The 24,705-nt window shown below is 39.4% G+C and overlaps 1 protein-coding gene across 1 annotated transcript; it reads right to left on the bottom strand.

The window, feature by feature from the left end:
* Positions 1–8,067: 8,067 nt before the first annotated feature.
* On the bottom strand, positions 8,068–8,991 carry LOC138786444 (olfactory receptor 6B1-like). Its single transcript, XM_069963431.1, has one exon. The coding sequence runs from the start codon at positions 8,989–8,991 to the stop codon at positions 8,068–8,070; it is 924 nt and encodes a 307-aa protein (XP_069819532.1).
* Positions 8,992–24,705: the final 15,714 nt, after the last annotated feature.

Here is a 24,705-nt window from a genome sequence, read left to right as displayed (position 1 = left end):
CCATGTTCGTCATTTTAGCCTCAAAATAACGGACTTCATTTAGAATGGAGCTGAGAAAACGTTGTGTGAACATAGACCTACCATGTTTATTTGTTTTTTTTTCAATGCTTTTCAACCCTAAACAACCAAGGACGTACCGGTACGTCCTGAGCTACGAAGCGCGCTCCAGAGTGGAGCGCTTCATAGCTGGTGGGGGCGGCTGCAATCAGCAGCCGGCACCTCACCGTTAATGACAGGCTGCAGCGATCGCACTGCAGCGTGCAACTAACTCCTTAAACGCCGCGGCCGCAGCGTTTAAGTGTAAGTGACAGGGGATAAAATGGACCACCGGAGGTCTCTCACTAATACACTACCCCAAAGCCCCTCCCCTAATAAAAGTTGAAATTACTCCCCTTTCCCATTATATAAATAAAACATATAAAAATAAATAAATAAACATATAATATACTGTAGCGTGCGTATTTGTCCGATCTATTAAAATATAACAAGCGTCATGGCGAACGGCGTACACGAAAAGAGGGGAAAATGTGCGTGGATTACCGATTTTATGTTACATTATATATAACAAAAAAACAATAAAAAGTGATCAAAACGTCCGATCTTCACAAATATGGTATTAATAAAAATTAGAGATCATGGCGAAAAAAATGACACCCCATACAGCCCCATAGGTGTAAAAATAAAAGCGCTATAAGCGTCACAATAGGCCCATTTTATTACTACGGCCTTGTTTTGAGGTTCCCTATAATGACTGCAGTGCAATATAACTACGGCCGTTAAATTCACACTACGTATCAGATAACGGCCATCGTTTATACGGCCCCGTGAAAAATGAACATGTCAATTATTTCCGGACGGTAATACTGCAACAACGGCCGTGGATTTCAATGCGGCCGCGAACGTAAAACTTACATCTGCCGAATTAAACTTGATTTTGATGTAAAAAAAAAATTCTGAGTGGTTTCTCGGGCTGGGCGCAGTATTTAAAGTAAATGACCTGTTTCATCCTGTTTATAAACATGCTAGGAATCAAAATTAAACAACGGCCATAGTTTCACGACGAGCCCATACGATCCCAATTCTACGGCCGTAGTTTTGGTCGCAAAAGTCCAGCCGGTGAAAACACCGGCCGTTATTTTACTTAGTGTGAACATAGCCTAAACCGGCATATGATTGCGTTCGGACTGACCTATAGAATAATGGTATCATGTCGCTTTTACCATATAGTGCAATGCGTAGACACAGGAACCCCCCAAACAATACCATGTTGCATTCTTTTTTACATTTCACCAATTTATATCTTCATAAATAATATATTTGGAATTCCATCATACATGTTATGGTAGAATGAAAGACGCCATTACACAGTACAACTATTCCTGTAAAAAACAAGCCCTCACATGGCCCTGTAGATAGAAAACTAAAAGTGCTAGAGCTCTTAGAAGGGGAGGAGGAAAAAACAAAAGCGCAAAGAACAAAATTTGCGCGGTCCACTGGGTCATTTAGGGCCTTGTCCTCAAAGGGTTAAATAGTATAATTTAGGTAATTTTATAAAAGGTGACTTCTTTATTATCACATTTAATTAAGAGTAAGTTTTTTTGTCATTCTTATTAACCCCTTCCTTCCCGGGCTAATTTTCGCTTTCGCTCTTTCGTTTTTTTTCCTCCTTGTGTTTGAAAGGCCATAACACTTCCTTATTTTCACCTACAGACCCACATGAGCCTTTATTTTTTGCACCACTTTAGTGAAAGTATAATTTTCACATAAAATATGCAGCAAAATAGGGAAAAATTATTTGCGTATCTGGCCTCCCCTTAGTGCAATGACTGGTGTTTGTACATTATTCTAGTTTGGGCTTACTAATCACCCTTTGGCTATGTTCACACAACGTTATTTCAGCTCTGTTTAAAATGACATCCGTTATTTTAAGTCTAAAATAACGGACGTTTTTTAGCAGCCTGCCCCTGCTTAGTGCAATGACGGCTGTTTGCACATTATTTTAGCTTGGGATTACTAATTGCTCTTTGGGTGTTTCTTAATTTAAAAGTCCATTGAATTTAATAGTAAAAAGGGAGAAAGAACGGTTACAAAAGAAGAACTGTGTGTGAAGAACTATTAAAAAACGTCCACTGTTTGCAAAAGACGTCCGAAAATAATGTTCATGTTCATTATTTTTGACGTCCGCAGCAAAAATGTCTGTTTTTCAATGCATAGTGTGCATTGGACGTCCGTCTTTCCATTGACTCCAATGCATTGGCATTGTAGTCAGTTAAATTGCGGCAAAAACTGACGTTTTTTTAAATAGCGAAATCGGACGTTTTTTTCTCCATTTTTGACGTTATGTGAACAAAGCCTTTGGGTGCGGCTTAATTGAAAAGTCCATTGAATTTAATAGTAAAAACGGAGAAAGAACGGTGACAAAAGAAAAACTGTGTGTGAACAACTAATAAAAAACGTCCGCTGTTTGCAAAAGACGCCTGAAAAAAATGATCATGTTCATTATTTTGACACCTGCGGTAAAAACGTCCTTTATTTTACGCATTGTGTGCATTGGATGACCGTCTTCCCATTGACTTCAATGCATTGCCATTGCAGTCAGTTAAATCGCTACAAAAATGGACGTTATTTTAAATATCTAAAGCGGACGCCTTTTCTCTATTTTTGATGTTGTGTGAACAAAGCCTTATTACGCTTTTAACTGTTGGTCTATGGGGCTGTGTGAGGTGTAATTTTTGTGCCATGATCTGTCCTTACTATTAGTACCTTGCTTGCATATATCCAACTTTTTGATCCCTTTTTATTATCATTTTTCAGCAGTTTTGGACTTTGGCAGGTTTTTGCGCTTATTTGAGATCAGGAATGTGATAATTTAATAGTTTAGGCATTTATGCACACGGCGATACAAATGTTTATTTATTTACTTATTTTTATTTATAAAATGGGAAAAGCGGGGGTGATTTAAATTTTTATTAGGGGAGGGGATTTTTTATTAATCAAAATAGTAAAGTTGTGTTTCTAGCAAAGCTGAAAAAACACACACAGCAGTCCCCCCCCCCCCCGCCCCCAACAGGAAAGGGAAGTACAAGTCCTCCCTTTAAATTTTCCATCTTATTTTAATCCGCTTCTGGCTTTGGCACAAAAAATGGGAACCACCAATATAACTTTGGTGTTACAACTGTGATTCCCCTAAAGCACTGCACTGCTTGAGATTTACAAAAAAAATCTGTAGTTATCTGAAGCAATCATGTTCCCAGACAGATAATCATAGTCATTGGGGAGATCCTAAGCAGCTTCTCTACATCTAACTTGTATTGACTGATATTGATTGATTGACTGATTTTTTTTCCTACACTAAAATTGTGAGATTTTTTTTTTTAAATTTTGAATTTAATAGGGAAAACGGAAAAAGAACGGTGACAAAAGAAAAACTGTGTGTGAACAACTAATAAAAAACGTCCGCTGTTTGCAAAAGACTTCCCAAAATAATGATCTTGTCCATTATTTTGACGTCCGCGGCAAAAATGTCCGTTATTTAATGCATTGTGTGCATTGGACGTCCGTCTTCCCATTGATTTTAATGCATTGTCATTGCCGTCAGTTAAATCGCACCAAAAACTCACTTTTTTAAAATTGCGAAATCAGCCACCTTTTTCTCAATTTTTGACATTCTGTGAACATAGCCTTATTCTGACAGCCATAATTTCTTTAATGTTTCCATGATGGGTTATGTACAGTCTTTTGTGGAAGGAGCTGTAGTTTTTATTGGTATCATTTTAGGGTACATATGACTTTTTGATCTGATATTGTAACATTTTTTGAGGTGGGATGAAAAAAAATGTAATTATGTCATTGTTTTTTATGAATTTTTTTTTTCATAGTGTTCACTAGAGTTGAGAAAACTTCGAGTACATTTCGGTTCATTCGAACCCGAGGGTGCTGCATTTGATTGATGATGGCTGCTGAAAAAGGGATACAGTTTATATCAAAGTTCGCTCAACTCTATTGTTCAGTGTATGGTTTATATATAATGTGTTACTTTGAAAATCAATAAAAAAATAAATAAATAAATAAAACAAAACTTTTATTGCATCAACATATTCTGAAAGCCACAGTGTTTTAGTTTTTTGTCCAACAGAGTTATGTGACGACTTTTTTGTTTTTTTGCAGAGTGAACTGTAGTTTTGTTTTTTTTTGTTCTAACTTTTCTTGGCATTTTCTCACTGTTCAGGATTAATAACATCATACAGGCCATTACAAATGCAGCAATACCAATTATCTATTTCATTTTCTTTTCAGTTGTTTGGAATAATAACAGGCTTTATTAGAAAAGGTATTTTTACACTTTATTTTTGAGGGGGCATGGTCTGCATAGCGTCGTCTACAGCCCTGTACTCTGACCCAGGAAGTCTCCCTCACCTTCCAAATCATAGCAGATCCACTTCAGGCTGGAGCTCACATCAGAGGACAGGACTGTGGAGATAATCTCTCCATAGCTGTAACCCCTCTCTCCCCGGACAGAGTGCTGCATGTATGTGCCCACATCTGCCCAGCTCATTCCTTCATGCTCCCTGCAGTCTCTGTCAGCCCTTGTGTTTTCCATCCTCTCCATTACTGTACAGAAACTTATAATATCACATATTCTGCTGTTTCTGAATGTTTGTTTAATCTGTTTTACATGTTGTTCAGAATAATAAATCATTATTTTTGAGGTGTGGAACCAATTGTCTGCATTTCTATGATTTCTTATGGGAAAATTTGCTTTGGTTTAACTCCTTCCCTGGGCATATTTTCGTTTTTGCATTTTCGTTTTTTCCTCCTCGGGTTTAAAAGGCACTTGTATTTTTTCACCTACAGACCCACATGAGCCCTTATTGTTTGTGCAACTAATTGTACTTTGCAATGGCAGACTTAATTTTTGCATAAAATATATTGCGAAACCAGAAAATTAAATGCACAGTGAAATTGAAAATAAAACGCAGTATTTTTTATTTGGGGTGTTTTTGTCTTTACGCCATGCACCATATGGTAAAACTGACTTGTTATGCATGTTCCTCAGATTGTTTCCATTGCAACGATATGTAACATATATAACTTTTATATTATTTGATGGCTTGTAAAAAATCAAAACCTTTAAAAAAAAAAAATGTTCTTTAAAATCGCACTACTCCCATGCTTATAACGCTTTTATCCTTTGGTCTATGGGGCTGTGTGAGGTGTAATTTTTTGCACCATGATGTGTACTTTGTATTGGTACCTTACTTTTGTACTGTATATGCAAATTTTTCATTGCTTTTTATCACAATTGTTCTGAATTTGATGCGACCAAAAATGCAGAATTTTACCACTTTGGGATTTTTTTGCGCTTATGTCATTTACCGTGCAAGATCAGGAATGTGATTAATTAATATTTCGGGTGATTACGCACGGGGTGATATCAAATATGTTTATTTATTTATTTTTATTTATAAAATGGGAAAAGGGGGGTGATTTAAACTTTTATTAGGGGAGGTTTTTTTTTTAATTAAAATATTTTTTTTTTTTCACTAACAGTTATTAGAAGCTCCTGGGGGACTCCCATTGAGATTGATGCCGTGTATATAATAGAGCACCGATCCATCAGATCGGTGCTCTATTATAATTGTGTGCTGCAGACCATCTAAATAGATTGCTGAGCTGGGATCAGCGTTATTCCGACGCTGAGCCCCGGCCGACTCAGTACACTTGATCTCCCCCCCCCGCGAACGCATCCAGCCACTAGACACCAGGGAGAGGGGGACACAAGACAGTTAGAGGCAGTTGTCACGTTTGACAGCTGCGTCTAACTGCCCTAATTAGCTGGCGCGGTCGATCGGTGGCACCCGCTAATAGCCCGCGGTCCCGTGCTGCAGTAAGCAGCCGGCATCGTGGCAGTTCAGAGCAGGGCCACGGCGCGGCCCCTCTCTGAACCTCCTTCCACCCACCCCCGCAGGACGTGCCAGTACGTCTTGCGGAGGGAAGAGGTAAGAGAGTGGATTTAGATTACAAGCACGGTCCCAAAACAAATTATGTTCGTAATCCAAGACACCACTGTATACTGTGACCAAATAAAATCTGTAATTTAGTCATTCCTCACCATCTATGAGGCAGGTTCAGATCCTGAACTCACTAAGGGGTTATATGTTTTAACTTCTATCTTAACTTTATTTAAAAAAATTATTGTTTATTATATTTTTTTGAATGACAGACGTTAATATTCATAATAATTATTTACGGCTGCCGTGATGAAACAACAGCTGTTATTTTAAAACAATGGCTGTTATTTCCACAAAAAAGACATTGTGAGAACATAGCCATAGGGAGGAAAAACAGTACAGGGAAGTAAGTTACTTTGGCTAAATAGAGAAAAGATGTCTGCATGTTTTATAAAAAGCAGAAATGGACCCACTACAAATACCAACAGCATATTTAGATTATGTTCGCACAATGTCTTTTTGTGGCCTTTTTATGGCCGTGTTTTTGGAGGTCTGGAATCTTGAGCCAAAATAACTGTCATATTATGAACATAACAACTGGCAATAAAGCTGTTTTGTGTGCACATAGTCTAAATGTTGTGTGCACATAGTCTAAAAGTTGTGAAGCTCTGCAAAAGAGGAACCTGTGCATATTACTCTAATATTAGCAATCACAGACATAATGTGCTAGCATATAAAGAGATGGTGATAAATTTAATAATGATCATGAATATTATTAACTGACGTCCTTAAAAAAAAAAAAAAGAAACAGCAGGACAAAAAATTTAAAAAAAAGAAAGTTGCCAAAAATTTAGAAAAACTATTGAATGATCATTACAAAGTAGTAAGTAACATCTAGGTCATATATTTGCTCCATATGTCAGGGCACCGGGGAACAAAGAGACAAAGGACAAGTGGGTCCTATAGCTAACACCCCCCACACTGTCCCTACCTACTTGCAGTGCAGGTCCTAAATGACCGTTCACAACTTGGAGTCAGTCCCTGCACTCAAATAAGTGCAAAACACAGACAAGACACAGTACAAGCAAACAAGGTACAATGACAGTAGACAAGGCAAAGTCATACAGAAGGACCGGATCAAGAAGGCAGCGAGAAACAGGGGACCAAACCAATGGAGGACGAAAGCCAGAGATGTAATGAGAACCAAAAGCCGGAGATAGTAGCAAGATGAACCAAGGACAGAGCAAGGAACACTCTGAGGACTAAGCGAGGTAAACAAAGCCAGACACAGAAACAAAAGACAAAGAATGGCAAGAAACAAGCAAAGGGATAAGGAAACCAGGAATACAGACTGCATGAAAAAGAAAAAAGGCTGGATCTAACTGAACAGACAAGCTGGACAAAGCTATCAAGAGCCCAGAGTGAAGGAAGAGACCAAGCTATAAGGGAACAGAAGTCACGGACTCCCAGCTGATTAAGTAGAGCTGGAGAAACACACAATAGAATCACAGAAAGCCAGAGGTGAAGAGACCTGTCACTCAGAACACAGCAGAGACAATTAGTGAATAGACAACAGCAAGGAAAGTGCAGGGAGAACTGAGAAAACATGGACTGGATGACAGAAGACATAAGCAAAGAACAAAGTAAAACCAGGAACAGATCTTTGGCGCAGAGGTCGAATCTTTGCCGTAAAGGGTGGCACTGATGCCTTTTTAGGCCCGATCATGACACCATAGTTAATAAAAGTTAACATATCTATTCTTGTGGATAAAAATTCATTTATATGAATTTTTTTTACATAGTAATACCCATATCAAATATTAATGGGTGTTTATTCTGGGCATGAAGATCCATCATTTCTTCCACTTCAGAGTGAGAAAATATGGCTATGCTCACACATTGATAACATTTTTTATAATAGCGGCTGTTATTAGAATAATGGCCATTTATAAAAAAAAGGCATTATCTGCTGTTAAATAGGCACCGTCCAATAAAATTCTGATGATGTATGAACATTAACAGCTCCTATGGCACAGATGCAAACTTTGTATACTAATAAAAAAATATATATAATTGTATATTGGCTACAAAATTATTGTAAAAAACACAGATAATGTCAGTATCTTCTACTCCTCAGAAAAAGTACAAGGGCTTCTTTAACTTCCTTGTTCCGTAAACTGTATATAAATGGGTTGACAAGTGGAGTGAAGACAGCATAGAACAATGCCATGACCTTGTTTAATGATCCTTGACTAGCGGTGGGCTTCACATACATAACAAATGTTGTGGAATAGAAAGTTGTAACCACTATAAGATGTGAAGCGCAGGTAGAAGCTGCTTTCCTCTTTCCAGTAGCAGATGGAATTCTCAGAATTGTCTGAAGGATGTATCCATAGGACATCATAGTTATTAGTATGGAGGTGAGAATGACTGAAGACGCACAGAGCATAACAGTCAGTTCTTTGAAGTAAGTGTCAGAGCAAGAAAGTTTTAGTAACGGAGCCGATTCACAGAAGAAATGGTCAATAACGTTGGCATTGCAAAAGTGTAACTGGGATATTTTAATGATAGGAAATGAAGTGGTCAGAAACCCAAGAATCCAATCTGCAGACAACAAAATAAAGCAAACCCTGTGACTCATAATGCTTGTGTAGCGCAAGGGGGAACAAACTGCCAAAAAGCGATCAAAGGACATTATCCCAAGTAGAACATTCTCAGTGGCACCAAGGAAAGTAAAGAAGAAAAGCTGCGTCATGCAGCCACAGAAGGAAATACTTTTTATTTCCCTTGGGATGTCCGTTATAATTTTGGGCACCGTGACTGTAACATAACAAATCTCAAGAAAAGATAAGTTTCCGAGAAAAAAATACATGGGTTTATGGAGCTGACGATCAAATCTGATTATAGCGACGAGGAAAATGTTCACAGTGAGAGTAACAATGTACATGATCAGGAAGCAAAAGAGGAGAACAGTCTGATATTTCTGCATGCCGGGGAATCCCAGGAAAATAAATTCCTTCACATTGCTCTGATTTGCCATATGTTAAATGTTAACAGAAGAGGCACCTTTTTTCTATTTATGCCATAAAATATGACAAAAACAACCTCTTTATCTAAATGAATGCAGATAGCTTAGCTTGTTATAAGGGATGTTAAGCATAGTTAAAAACTAAAATCAGATTTTGAAGCTAAAATTGGGAGTAGAATAAATTTTAAGCTTATTAGTTATAGTGCTACTAGGGTTTTTGGCCAGTTTCACAGAGGGCAGTTTTTAGTACATACAGTATGACAAAACCTGGAAACGATTTAAAAAAATTGAATATGTATGGATATAGTTATCCAGGTAGGAGGGCGTTTTAAGACAAGCTGTTTTAAATAGTTTTAAAAAGTACAGATAAATTTGAGGAAAGTATAAGGTCATATTTAGTGATTAGCGAACATCCCAATATTCAGTTTCAATCCAGAACACAAACATAAAAAAAAAGATTGTGATCATTTTTGTTCGTGTTCGCCAAACATTCACGAACAGTACAAGCGTACGTTACGGTGCGTACAGATTATCAGGTGCAAAGTGTAAAATATGTTATGGTGGAGCAAATTATCTTTTTTTTTATTCACCCGTGTGTATATACGCAATGTTGTGCATATATGTATCACGCAATATGTGCGAGGAATGCTAGGCCAAAACGTACAGTCAGCTCAGCAAGTCAAGATGCCCATCGAGCCTCCCCTTTTGGCCACTGTGAAGATAATGGACAGGATGGACTATGATGGATACCTGGTCACTACAGAGTTAAGAAATGAATTCTTATAGTGTTAAAATGCTGGATTCTGACAATTTCACAATGTTCTAAGCCCTACTCGGTCAGCTCTCCCTCCCTACACTGACTGACTACCACTGTGAATATTGCTGCCTAACTAAAGTCAGATGCTGTCCCTGCTCGTTTCACTTATGCAGTTGTGTACATCGCAAGATAAACGTTCGCATGTTCAAATATGTTCGAAAATGATCATTATAACCATTCCAATCATTGAACAAATTTTTTGTGATTGGCGAACCTGAACAATTAGCGTCATGCTCATATGAACATATGTAAATTTACGAACATGTTCACTTATCACTTTATTAAACAAATGCAAGAGCTGACATCCAAGAAGTGTGCATTTGAATTTAAATGAACTTTCCTTCAGGATCTTAATCCTGGTTATGGCTGAAAAAAGGCACATGTAGGCACATGTAGACACATGCTTGCATGTGTGCATCAGTCCCTTAAGTATAGAGTTTTATGGCACTCAAATGAGCACAAGACAGTGGGGAAAAGTAGTATGCATACTGATAAAAAAAATACACAGAAAGACAATTCACCAACCGTTATTAATGTTATATGTTATATAATGTTAAGAGATGAGCGAGTAGTGAAATATTCGACTTTTCGAGAATTCGAATAGGCACCGATATTCGACTTTTCAAACGAGTATTTGATCCCATAATAGTCTACAAGAAAAAAAATTCTCGGCACTTGGAAATCAAAATTCGACCACTTGGAGGTCACCAAGTCCCCCATGAAACCTCCCTAAACGATGCAAACACCTCCGGAATGACACTGGGACATTAGGGGGAGCATGCCTGGGTGCACCCAACACCCCAAAATCGCAGTATAATGCCACTTTCTGCAGTTGCAAAGGAAAAATATTTGTGAACGTTTTACATTTATGGCAATGTTTACACATTTTGTTCGTATTTCTTGCTACGTGTTACATACATGATTCCAATGTGCGTCCGCAGAGCGTCATGGAATTTGCGCGTATCATGCGTAATGCTGTACGAATGTTACTGGAACAGTATGTATGACGTGCCTTTTTCTGGGCTAATGGAACAATATGTATCACGTGCCTTTTACTGGGCTACTGAAGCAGTATATATCAAGTGCCCTTAGTGAGCTACTGGAACAATATGTATAACGTGCCCTTAGTGGTGTTAAACAGGGACACTATAAGTCACTTGTACACACAGGGTACTGGAATGATTACACCTGCTGATGCTGCTGTTATATCATCTATGTCTTAGCACTGAGAAGTGCTTTTGATTCAGAGATGACTTTTTCGCTTGATCTTAGCCCTGAAAAGGACTTTTGGGTTCTGTAGTAATCCTGCCTAACCAAAACGCTACTAAAACCTATCTCTCCCTGCTCCAAGAACTCTCCCTGACTAGGTTGGAAGCTCATCTGCGGTCAAAAGGCGGGAGAGAAGTATTTAAGATTTGAGGTCATGTGGTTCAGCCATCCAATGAGGGTAGACGCCGTTTTTCGCCCTGCGTGCGTACTCCCAGGGTCCCTCACGGCCTCCCTGCATGGTCATTGGATTTAAAAAAGCGCCAACTCAGATGGGAGGGCTTTCGAATGTTTCCCACGTATTCGCCTCACTACTCGATTGAATTCGAATCTTTTGAATACCGCAATATTCGATTGAATACCTACTCGATCGAATTGTATTCGCTAATCTCTAATAATGTTATATAATAGACACAAAATAGGAGAATTTGATCATTGCTTGAGAGCTGGGATTGATGTGAGTGTGAAGTGTCTACTATTCTCAGAAGTACATATGAGCCAAATTCACATTTAATAACACAGTAAGGTAAAAAAAAAAAAAAAAAGTATCTTAGGCTTATACAGTATGTCACACACAATATACTACTCTCTATTTATTTTTAGATCGACTTTTAGCTTTAGGCCCAGCAATATATATGCAAAAGGCACCCGTTGCAGTGAGCAAAATCCTCTCCTGTTTGTGATCTCTGTTTATCACAGAGGATAGATGTGCCTTGGGTTTGTTCTCCCTTCTTTGCCCTTTCCCTATGCTTATCCTCTATAGTATGTACATCATTGGTTATGATCTTTTAGTTGCAAAACCAAAAGTATCTGAAATCAAAACTTCAATACCATGATGCATACCAATGCTACTCAAGCTGCAAGCTAGTAAAAACCAATAGCAAACTGGCAGCACACTGAAGGCAGACTCAATGTGCAGACCGCTAATAACACTGATTAATGGTTTGCTATGGCATAGCAATGATCAGTAAATGCAATCTAAAGATTGCAGGTGAAAGTCCCAGAGAAGGACTTAAAAAGTGTGAAAAATAAAAATCAAAAATATTTTTTAAAATATGCCAAAGCCCCTCCCCCAATAAAAATTTAAATCACCCCCCCATCCCATTATACAAATAAAATGTAAAAACTTATTAAATAAACACAGATACTGTGACGTGTACATGTCTGATCTATTAAGATATAACAATAGTGATCCCATACAGCGAACGGCATAAACATAAAGATGGAATAAAAAGCCAGGATTGATGATTTTTTTTGTTACATTATATGTAAAAGAAATGAATAAAAAGTGACAAAAAGTGATCAGACAAAATGTCTGATCTAAACATAGTAAAAAAAAAACTAGAAATCATGGCGCAAAAAAATGCCACCCCATACAGCCCTGTAGGGGAAAAAAATTAAATAGTTATTAAAGTCACAATAGGGCCGTTGTAATAATAATTACTTGCAAAAGAAAAAAAAACAACTTTCATAAACAATAAATGAATAAAACATTGGAAAATGTGTGTAAACTTGCATATAGTTGTGTTCAGACTGACTTATGTCACTTTTACCATAAAGTGCATTACGTGGACACGGGAATCCCCCAAATGTTAAAATATTATTTTTTTTAACGTAAATAATATTTTTGAGGTTCCGTCATACATGTTATGGTAGACTGAAACAAGCCCTTACATGGTCCTGTAGATAGAAAAATAAAAGCGCTAGAGCTCTAAGACTGCGAGGAGGAAAAAACAAAAACGCAAAAATGAAAATTGGAGGCCATTCTGGGCTGCGTCATGAAAGAGTAAATTTGGTGCTTTTACACGTGGCCACTTGCATAGCCAGCTGTGTAACTATACATACCTACATATAAGCTCTAGTTGTATACTCATGTATGCTTCTCATGCTGCAAATCAATAAATGAAGAACTTCTAAGAGATATAACCCTTACTTTATATTATATTGCAGGTGTGCATCACAGGATGAATCAATTGTGCTGTTATTTGTACACCTAAGTGTATGTGATTATATATTTAAATTAATTCCTCTAGGAAAAGTTGTAGACATTTTATTTAATGCAAAAACTGCTATTGTAATAGTACTATTCAGATTGGTATTAATTTCTCTATGGAAATAATAGACCACTAGCCCTTAGAGGCCCGGGTCAATTTCAATTTTTGTGTTTTCGTTTTTTCCCTCCTTGTGCTTAAAAGGCCATAGCACTTGCATTTTTTCACCTAGAAACCCACATGAGCCCTTATTTTTTGCGCCACTAATTGTACTCTGCAATGACAGGCTGAACTTTTTCATAAAGTACACTGCGAAACCAGAAAAAAATTTGCTGTGTGGTGAAATTGAAGAAAAAAAAAAACGCATTTCTTTTATTTGGGGGGGGGGGGGGGGGGGGGGGGGTTCTTTTACGCTGTTCGTCCTGGGGTAAAACTGACTTGTTATATATGTTCCTCAAGTTGTTACGATTACAACGATATGTAACATGTATAACTTTTATTGTATCTGATGGCCTGTAAAAAATTCTAACCATTGTTAACAAATATATGTTCCTTAAAATCGCTCCATTCCCATGCTTATAACGCTTTTATCCTTTGGTCTATGAGGCTGTGTCAGGTGTCATTTTTTGCACCATGATGTGTTCTTTCTATCGGTACCTTGATTGCGCATATGCAACTTTTTGATTGTTTTTTATAAAAAAAAATTTGGATTTGATGCGACCAAAAATGCGCAATTTTGCACTTTGGGATTTCTTTGCGCTTACCGCATTTACCGTGTGAGATCAGGAATGTGTATAATTAATAGTTCGGGCGATTGTGCACGCGGCGATAGCAAACATGTTTATTTATTTATTTTTATTTATAACATAGGAAAAGAGGGGTGATTCTGACTTTTTTTTAGGGGAGGGGGCTTTTTATTGATAATAACACTATTTTTTTTTTTTTTTTTACACTTATACTAGAAGCCCCCTATGAAGCATAGATCGATGAGATAGGCACATTGATTGCTTCCGACTGCTGCAGCGGGAAGCAATCGAGTGTCGAGCCCGGATCAGCGCCATTACGGCGTTGAGCCCCGGCAGAGAAGGATGTGTTGATCGCTCCTCTGGGACAACGTCCCAGAGGAGCGATCCACCCCACTAGACACCAGGGAACGGCTGCATCATGTAATCGGATGCAGATTACTTTATTAGCAGACACGGTGATACGAGCAGCACCCGGGACCGCGGCGGTTCAGAGCACGGGCGCCGCGCAGCCCCGCTCTGAACACATGGATACGTCCAGGGTCGCCTAAGGGCTAGACCTTGTCATGGAGAAAATATTGCACTCTTTCTTTTCTATTGATGGCAATTCAGATACATCCATTACAAAGCTAGTTTGCAATACTATGTTATGGTTTCAATAAGAAGCAACAATGGGAGATGGCATCCGCTAGGGTAAACGCAGGAAGCACCCAACATCAGAAAACCATAGAAACTCTTTTATGAAGTTTATTAATTTATTTATTTTTTAAATAACTAAAAAAAAAGTTTTGGGTAGCAGAAGCCTTTCTTAACCCCTTCACGTCAGCAATCTGTATATATATGCTCCTACTGCACATACCCCGTGCAGTAGGAATGTATATATACGTTCCTGACTGACAGGGTTATTGATGTGAGCGGGAGCGCTGCAGGGAGAGCAATCCGGGGCCGGAGGTAATGTGAGTCAGCTGACTCTCATTAACCCCTTAAACACCGTGATCTACTGCGATCACAGCGTTTAAGGTGCTCAGTGACTGATCAAGCATCTGTCACTGAGTGATCGGGTCCCGATCGCATGTGCTGACAGGCGGGGGTAAGCTCCTTACATCCCTCATGACGGTTCGTCAATCCATGTATAGAGTCTGCTATCAGGCAGGCTCTATACATAGATCGCTGATAACACTGATCTATGCTATGGCATAGCATAGATCAGTATATGCAATCTAATGATTACATCTTTTAGGCTGGGTTCAAACACAGAAAGGCTATGTTCACACAATGTTGAAATTGAGTGGATGGCCGCCATATAACGGTAAATAACTGCCATTATTTCAATACAACGGCCGTTGTTTTAAAATAACAGGAAATATTTGCCATTAAATGACGGCCATGCACTTAATTACAACATTATGTGGACATAGCCTTTCTGTGTTTTCAATCCACTCCTGGTTTTGGTTGCTATGAGGACCTGACATGAGGACCAAATGCTGCCTGAAATATACTGTGTGTGAACCCAGCCTTACAGTGATAAAAGTGTAATAAAAAAAGTATGATACAAGTATTAAAAAAAACCCTTATAACCCCGTCCCCCCCAATAAAAGTTTAAAAGAACCCCTTACCCATTATAAAAATAAAAATATAAATAAATAAATAAACATATTACATATCATAGCATGTGGAATTGTCTGATCTATTAAAATATAACATTATTGTTCCCGCACAGTGAACAGGGTAAACGGAAGAAAAAAAACGCACCAGGATTGCAGATTTTATTAAATTACATATCACAAAAAATTTATAAAAAGCACCAATATGATATTAATAAAAACTAGGGATCATGGCGCAAAAAATGACACCCCAGCCAGCCCTGTAGGTGGAAAAATAAAAGCTCTTTGGCTCTTAGAAGGGAGGAACATTGAATTAATTTGACCCGGACTTTTGTGCATCAAAGGGCTCTGTCTTGAAGGGGTTAAGGTAGGAAGATCCAGTTTTATTGACTTTCCCTTAAATTTATAATAGCAACCTTCTACTTCCCATTCTGGACCATTATTTTTAAATGCTCCAGGCCTGAGGTACCTGGTTCTTCCCTGTACCCCTGGTCCAAGTGGATACTAAGGTAATAATGGGAAGTTAACATTAGCCATTTTATGATCTAACACTAAGCTCTAGCTTTGACAACTTAACTGAGATATCCCACCTAGAGATGTGGTCCCACCATTGCCATGACTAAATTATGACAGAAATTGTAAGAAGCTTTCCTGCCTTGGTTGCTTTGGTGTTTATGTCTTCCATCATCAAGTAGTCGCCATGGTCACTAGCCCTACAGTAGGTTGGCCTACTTAAGGGACAGGATGGCACAAAGTGCAGAGCACCTCTGCTTGAACCCTCCATAACCAGGTATCTGGGACATGTGTCTGGATTACTAGGAGGGCCCTATAGCAAATCACAGACATATGGTCCAAGTGGAGGATCCTCTGGTGGGCCCCAATATGTGTTCAAGGGACCTGGGGCCATCAGTGGAGCTGATCCTCTGGGTCACCAATGAAGAATCAGTTAGAAGGTACATGCTAATACGGTCCTATTTTGGACTGATCTGTATCTCTGACCACAACTTCCTAAATATCAACAACTACAACTCTCAGAATGCCTTACATTTATAAAGCTCTCAGGGTGTGCTGGGAGTTGCAATTTCTGAAGGCACAACCCCTTGGGTTGTCAGTTCTTTTGTACTTCAAATCCCAGCATATTCTAAAGGGTGCTTACATCGACTGCTAGCTACAGCACACTGTCAGCACCTCAGGTAGGGCCCGGGTGCTGAGAGATTTCCTGTAAACGTTGCCTTACAGTTATTTAGGATAGTTAATGGCCTGAGATAGGTTACTGGCGAGAGTAGTAGGCTATGGAGATACCCTTTTTTCTTAGAATAATCACTAACCAATGTGACTAGAGTGCTTAGCCCGTTACTGGCTCTAAATTCACTACTTTACGAATCCTAGAAGTAACCAAGGGTATCAAGAATTACCTTCATGATGGTCGTACACTATTTGTCACTCGCTGCACTGTTAAAAGGGAATATGTGTCAGGAATGTGCAGTGAGCCTAGTGGGAACTGGGCCTGTTTTTACCTTTTGTCTGACACACCCACCTTTCTTTCAGCCTCCTGGCATTGCAGGAGTGACACTGCTCACTGCTAGCCTTGATCGCTGCAGCTGAGCAGTGTTTTTTGATTGACAGATGGTTCTGCCTGTCCGGAACCTTGAGGATCAGAGCACTGGTCCAATGAGGATCCGGACTGGACTCTTGATACTCATAAATGAAAGCAGAGCCAGTTATTCCCTTGTCTATTCCTGCGATCCCTGTTCCTAACCCCTTTGTTTGCTACTGGTTACCTGACCTCCTGCTTGACCTTTTTGACTACCCATTTGCTTCCTGATTCTGTACTGCATTGTCCGTTTGGTTCTGACGTGTCTTGTCGACTCTCCCATACTGTGTTTTTGTCTGTCTTGTTCAGTGTTACACTTATTAGGTGTAGGGTTCATCTTTGTGGTTGTCCGTGGCTGCCTAGGGCCGACTGAGGCAAGAAGGTAGGGACCAGTAGCGGATCATAATAGATCCGGGGCCCTGAGCTCCTGGGGGGCCAATCGCCTCCCAAACAGTCTTACACTTTTAGTGGTGTAATGTCTCCTTGCTACAGTTCTGGCATGATTTGCTGCCTTTTTACCTCGATTTTGCACAAAACAGGGCATCATGACATTATCTATCCTGTACTATGAACACCATGCTAGTGCTACCATAGTTACAGTGGGGTGGGGGGCCTATGGTAAAGTTAATCCACCCCTGGTAGGGACAGTGGATGGGTTCAGCTTCAGGGCCCACTGTCTTGCCTTGTCTCATACCTCCCATCCTGACAGAATTGCCAGCCTACTGTTTTGGGGTAACGGACACCCTGGACGCCATGACAACAATGGTGGACCATATGCAGCGTCTCAATACCCATGACCGCTCAGTGGGTGCCTAAGTGTGCTTCCCAGTGTATTGCTGTGTCTCTTGCGGAGTGTTCCCCTGGTGAGAGGGAGATTCCAGAGTTTTTAGCTTACTATTCTGATGTGTTTCATAAGAGTTCAGTGGAGGGGTTGCCCCCCCCACCCACTGGCTTATGCAATGCCCCGGCAGTCTTCCAACACTTTCTCAATGATATTTTCTGTGAATACCTTGGTCGTTTTTTGTGTATCTTGACGACATTTGGATTTTTTCCCCTGATTGGTCTTCTCACATTCTGCATGTCCGTACTGTCATGGAGAATCTAAGAGTAAATCATCTCTGCACCAAGTTGTCAAAATGCCAGTTTGGTATACAGGAAGTCTCATTTCTGGGGTATAAAATAACCTCAAACTCGTTTGGTATGGTATAAACAATGTTTATTTCCTATGTATAATTTTATTGCACTGAAGAGATAGGAATTTATTTTAAAATGTAACTTTTATTCTTCTTTTGTTAAAAATTTCATATTCAAAAAAAGTCACCAAAACACAAAAGACCTATTTTCTATTTACACAGCCATCACCAATAAATTAGCTTGTACAAAATTACTAAACTACAAAATTTGATATACTAAATATATATCCGTGCACCTTTATCTTGTCTTCAGTCCACGTATTTCACTTACAGTTTATTTATATTCTCTATGTCCCTTTCTTCTTTTTAAAAAAAATCTTTTTTATTTTCAGTGTGAGTATTCAGATCACTGCGTTTTTTCCACAGACATATTTTTACAAGAAAAATGAAGAGTTTACTTCCCTTGTCTTTTTTTCTTCGGGTTCTCTTCACATCACATAACTTTCAGCCCAACGCGTTTCTTGCTACCACACATCTTCAGGGGCTATGGGGTTAAACTCACATGTTCCCAGGGACGTTGTTTTGTTCCTCTGTACAGCTCTGGTGATGGCCGTACACTGAGTCTGAGCGCCTGGCTTCTTTTTATTTGGTACATGTGCTCGCCCACTCCTATGTGTCATTGATCACTTGCCCAATCATTTATCACGCTTCCCATGTTGTGTGAGCAATAGAAGTATGATCCGGAGTGTTGTGTCACATGATCTGTTACGTCATCCTTGTTGCTTAGTTACCCGGGACGCCTCTGCATCCCAGGCCTCCTTTTGGATCGCGTCCTTGAGCCGCACTGTGTATCCATGTGAAAGACTTGAAAGGATCTTTTTCAGTTGCAAGAGGAATTCAGCGGAATGACATGTAAGAAACATAATCTTTTAGGCCGTGCGGGCGCATTGCATTAAGCCGAAAGGTCCACTGCGCCTCGCATTGTAACAGTTTTTTATTATAATTGCCACGTAAGCTCGATTTCTGAACCACCTCAATCACTTGACATTTCAATGTTTCCCAATTTCCTTCGTGATATTGTAGGAAGTGAGCAGCCACAGGGGTATCTCGATTATTTTTTATATCCCCTATGTGTTTGCTCAGTCTCTTTTTGAGGGATCTAAATGTTTTTCCTACATAGTTTTTAGGACAAGGACATGTCAGCATGTAAATGACACCCGATGTGTTACAATTTGCAAATTCCCGTACTGCTGCTCTGAACTTGCTTTCCGGTTTTTATATATTTACACATAGTGCACTTACTGCATGGATATGTCCCTGTAGTGCTTTTCCTTGATTTTTCTTTTTTGTTTTTTGGTAGATAGCTGTGCACCAGCCTATCTTTTAGGTTGCGACCCCTCCTGTATGTAATCACTGGATTTTTTTGGAAGGAATTGGTCTATAATTTTAAGATTGGCCAATACTGAGATAGTATTTTTTTTTTACCTCCTTGGATTTTACATCATAAGTGCCTATAATCCGACACATTTGGTCCGGATCCATCTCCTGTATTTTTGGAGCAAGCAGTTCATTCCGATTTTTTTTTTACTGCTTTCCAGTAAGCCTCTCTTAGTACCTTTTTAGGGTACCCCCTTTGTAATAATCTGTCTCTCAGGTCTCGCGCTTTTTCTTTAAATTCTGTGATTGTGGTGCAGTTGCGCCGTATCCTATAGTACTGGCCCACCGGTATACCAGCTTTCTGTGGGCGGGTGACAGCTCTCCCATCTCAAAAATGAGTTGGTAGCTGTGTCTTTTCTATGGACACTTGTGTTGAGTCTGCCATCCGCCATCACATGAATATTTAGATCCAAGAATACAACATGATTTTTGCTAATGGTTTGGTGAATTTTAAGCCTAGCTCATTTTGGTTTAGTTCCCCCACAAATGTGCTAAAATCTTCTTCAGTAGAGTTCCAGATCAATAGCACATCATCTATGAACCTTATCCATAGCTGAACATGTTGTGACCAATGAGACATTGCCTCTCCGAAGACGACCTGTTCCTCCCACCAGCTGAGGTACATATTTGCGTACGTAAGGGGGGAACAAGGGCTCCCCATCGCTGTACCTCACTGCTGGTGGAAGAAGTCGCCTCCGAAGAGGAAGTAATTGCGGGTAAGTACAAAGTCCAACAGTGTTAAAATTAGTTCATTGTGAGCCTCATATTGGGTTCCTCTCATTTTTAGGAAGTGTCGTACCGCCATTTTTCCACCTTCATGGGGGATCAATGAATATAGAGCCTCCACGTCCAAGGAGGCCAAATAGCTGTAAGGTTCCAACTGTACTTCATCGATACGTCTCAGGACATCTGTCGTATCTCTCACATACGACGGTAGTGCCTCTACAAATGGCCTCAGTACGATGTCTATGTACTGGCTCACATTTTGTGTAACATTATTAATTCCAGCCACTATTGGACGTCCGCGTAGTGGGGGATACCCCTTGTGTAACTTTGGTACACTTTAAAAGCTGGCAATTCTTGGATGTTCTGGCTTCAAATAATTAAACTCTGTTACATCAATCAGTTTGTTTTCTTTCGCTTGATTCAATATATTTACAAGTTGATTTGCAAATAAATCTGTTGGATCTGTACTTATTTTTCTATAGCACATTTTATCCCTCAGTAATTGTAGGCACATTGTGTCGTATTCCTCCCTGGTCATCAATACAATGTTACCTCCTTTATCGGAGGGTTTGATGACCAGGGAGGAATCACTTTCCAGAGAAACTAGCGACACTTTCTAAAAATGAGAGGAACCCAATATGAGGCTCACAATGAACTAATTTTAACACTGTTGGACTTTGTATTTACTCGCAATTACTTCCTCTTCGGAGGCGACTTCTTCCACCAGCAGAGAGGTACAGCGATGGGGAGCCCTTGTGCCCCCACGTACGCAAATATGTACCTCAGCTGGTGGGAGGAACAGGTCGTCTTCGGAGAGGCAATGTCTCATTGGTCACAACATGTTCAGCTATGGATAAGGTTCATAGATTATGTGCTATTGATCTGGAACTCTACTGAAGAAGATTTTAGCACATTTGTGGGGGAACTAAACCAAAATGAGCTAGGCTTAAAATTCACCAAAAATCATTAGCAAAAATCATGTTGTATTCTTGGATCTAAATATTCATGTGATGGCGGATGGCAGACTCAAAACAAGTGTCCATAGAAAAGACACAGCTACCAACTCACTTTTGAGATGGGAGAGCTGTCACCCGCGCCCACAGAAAGCTGGTATACCGGTGGGCCAGTACTATAGGATACGGCGCAACTGCACCACAATCACAGAATTTAAAGAAAAAGCGCGAGACCTGAGGGACAGATTATTACAAAGGGGGTACCCTAAAAAGGTACTAAGAGAGTCTTACTGGAAAGCAGTAAAAAAGAATCGGAATGAACTGCTTGCTCCAAAAATACAGGAGATGGATCCGGACCAAAAGTGTCAGATTATAGGCACTTATGATGTAAAATCCAAGGAGGTAAAAAAAAAAATACTATCTCAGTATTGGCCAATCTTAAAATTGGACCCCACTATAGACCAATTCCTTCCAAAAAATCCAGTGATTACATACAGGAGGGGTCGCAACCTAAAAGATAGGCTGGTGCACAGCTATCTACCAAAAAACAAAAAAGAAAAATCAAGGAAAAGCACTACAGGGACATATCCATGCAGTAAGTGCACTATGTGTAAATATATAAAAACCGGAAAGCAAGTTCAGAGCAGCAGTACGGCTCAATGCTATGAAATAAGGGAATTTGCAAATTGTAACACATCGGGTGTCATTTACATGCTGACATGTCCTTGTCCTAAAAACTATGTAGGAAAGATGTTTAGATCCCTCAAAAAGAGACTGAGCGAACACATAGGGGATATAAAAAATAAACGAGATACCCCTGTGGCTGCTCACAAGTGGACCTTTCGGCTTAATGCAATGCGCCCGCACGGCCTAAATGATTATATTTCTTACATGTCATTCCGCTGAATTCCTCTTGCAACCGAAAAAGATCCTTTCAAGTCTTTCACATGGATACACAGTGCGGCTCAAGGACGCGATCCAAAAGGAGGCCTGGGATGCAGAGGCGTCTTGGGTAACTAAGCAACAAGGATGACGTAACAGATCATGTGACACGGCACTCCGGATCATACTTCTATTGCTCACACAACGTGGGAAGCGTGATAAATGATTGGGCAAGTGATCAATGACACGTAGGAGTGGGCGGGCACATGTACCATATAAAAAGAAGCCGGGCGCTCAGACTCAGTGTACGGCCATCACCAGAGCTGTACAGAGGAACAAAACAACGTCCCTGGGAACATGTGAGTTTAACCCCATAGCCCCTGAAGATGTGTAGTAGCAAGAAACGCGTTGGGCTGAAAGTTATGTGATATGAAGAGAACCCGAAGAAAAAAAGACAAGGGAAGTAAACTCTTCATTTTTCTTGTAAAAATATGTCTGTGGAAAAAACGCAGTGATCTGAATACTCACACTGAAAATAAAAAAGATTTTTTTTAAAAAAGAAGAAAGGGACATAGAGAATATAAATAAACTGTAAATGAAATACGTGGACTGAAGACAAGATAAAGGTGCACGGATATATATGTAGTATATCAAATTTTGTAGTTTAGTAATTTTGTACAAGCTAAATTATTGGTGATGGCTGTGTAAATAGAAAATAGGTCTTTTGTGTTTTGGTGACTTTTTTTGAATATTAAATTTTTAACAAAAGAAGAATAAAAGTTACATTTTAAAATAAATTCCTATCTCTTCAGTGCAATAATATATATATAAATATATGCACATATATATATATATATATATATATATATATATATATATATATATGATCCTCAAGGCTTTGAAGAGGCAGAGGCATGCGTCAATCAAACAACACTGCCCAGCTGCAGCAATCAAGGCTAGCAGTGAGCAGTTTAACTCCTGCATTGCCAGTAAGCTGAGAAGCCAGTGGGTGTGTCACACACACACAAAAAAAAAGGCCCAGTTCACACCAGGCTTACTGCACATTCCTGACAGTTACCTTAAGTGGCCAAGACTTCATACCCTCCCATAGTGGCAGTTATTCCCCCAGATCCTGTTTGGATCACTTGCACATGATGGCTGTCACAGTTACATTCACAGGTCCCTAAATGTCAGGGGTAAAAGGGTACATCTCAGGAGCCACAGGTCAAGGTTATTTCTTAGCACTGCTACAGCATCTTGCAAATTAAGGGCAGTTATTTCTTGTACTTGTTATGTGGGCCAAATTGGCCAAGGTTTTAAGTTGTGTGATTACTAATGCTGTCTTTTATAAAGGATGATGTTTAGAGACTCTATGACGAGATTCTAATGGTTATTACTTACTATGTTCTAGTGGATTGCAATCTACAAAAAGAAACTTTTTATTCGCAGTACAGTATACAGATTTACAGTGCCAGAAATATTATTTTATCTTGTCACCACTATAGCAGACTCCTTTCCTTATTGGCAGGGGCATAGCTAGGATTCACGGGGCCCCATAGCAAATATTTTTAAGCCCCCCCCCCCCTCCCCAACACACAACACAAAGCTTTGCACATATTCAATATATATATATATATATATATATATATGTGTGTGTGTGTGTGTGTGTGTGTATGTGTATTGTATATGCTCTGTGATATACATGTATAAAAAAACAATATATATATATATATATATATATATATATATATATATACAGCCACAAGAGTGACTGGGGCAGAGCAGAGAGCCAATGGCTGCTTGCTCTGTCAGTCCACTGTTTTTTACCTATAAGGTCCCATTAGGAGCCCTTATGGTTAAATACATAGGTGCAGGAGCAGACTATCTTCTGCTTAACCCCTTATGTACTGCAGTGTGTAAGTGACCCAATATTCAGAAGACAATGATATATCTGCTTTAATGCCTGTGCACTGATAATCCCTGACTTCTGCACGGAGCTCTGCACAATTTCCTACTTGATGGCGCAGCTGGAGAACAGAGGTTATCAGAGGAGATCTGGGTTAAGCAGAAGGACACACATTCTTCCCCTCTTCATGCATAATCTTTGCTGCCTGGCCTCCTGCTTGCTCGCACTGTAAGGGCCCTATTACACCAACAGATTATCTGACAGATTTTTTTGAGCCAAAGCCAGGAATGGATTATAAACAGAAAATGTGTAATAAAGAAAAGAATGAGATTTCTCCTCTTTTCAAATTCATTCCTGGCTTTGGCTTAAAAGAATCTGTCAGATAATCTGCTGGTGTATTAAGGCCCTAAGTCAGTGAGGAGTGTTTATTTTAGTAATAAACTGTCTACAGAAGAGTGATCTGCAATCAGATATAGTTGAATCTCCAAAACTGTATAGAAAAAATTGTAAAACAACAACTATATTTCATTTCTATTAGGGGAATTAAACCAAGGAAAACACTATTTTTGGTCTCTAGACAGGTGATTTACAGTACCTCTAGACCACAGCCCCAACACAGCAAGGCCAGGAGATTAAACTATATCTGATTGTATACAGGCAGTTTATGGGGGAAC

Source organism: Dendropsophus ebraccatus, chromosome 3 (genome assembly GCF_027789765.1).
Source record: "Dendropsophus ebraccatus isolate aDenEbr1 chromosome 3, aDenEbr1.pat, whole genome shotgun sequence".
Classification (NCBI taxonomy): Eukaryota; Metazoa; Chordata; class Amphibia; order Anura; family Hylidae; genus Dendropsophus; species Dendropsophus ebraccatus.
The sequence above is the reverse complement of the archived record's forward strand: the minus strand, read 5'-3'. Positions and strand labels throughout refer to the sequence as shown.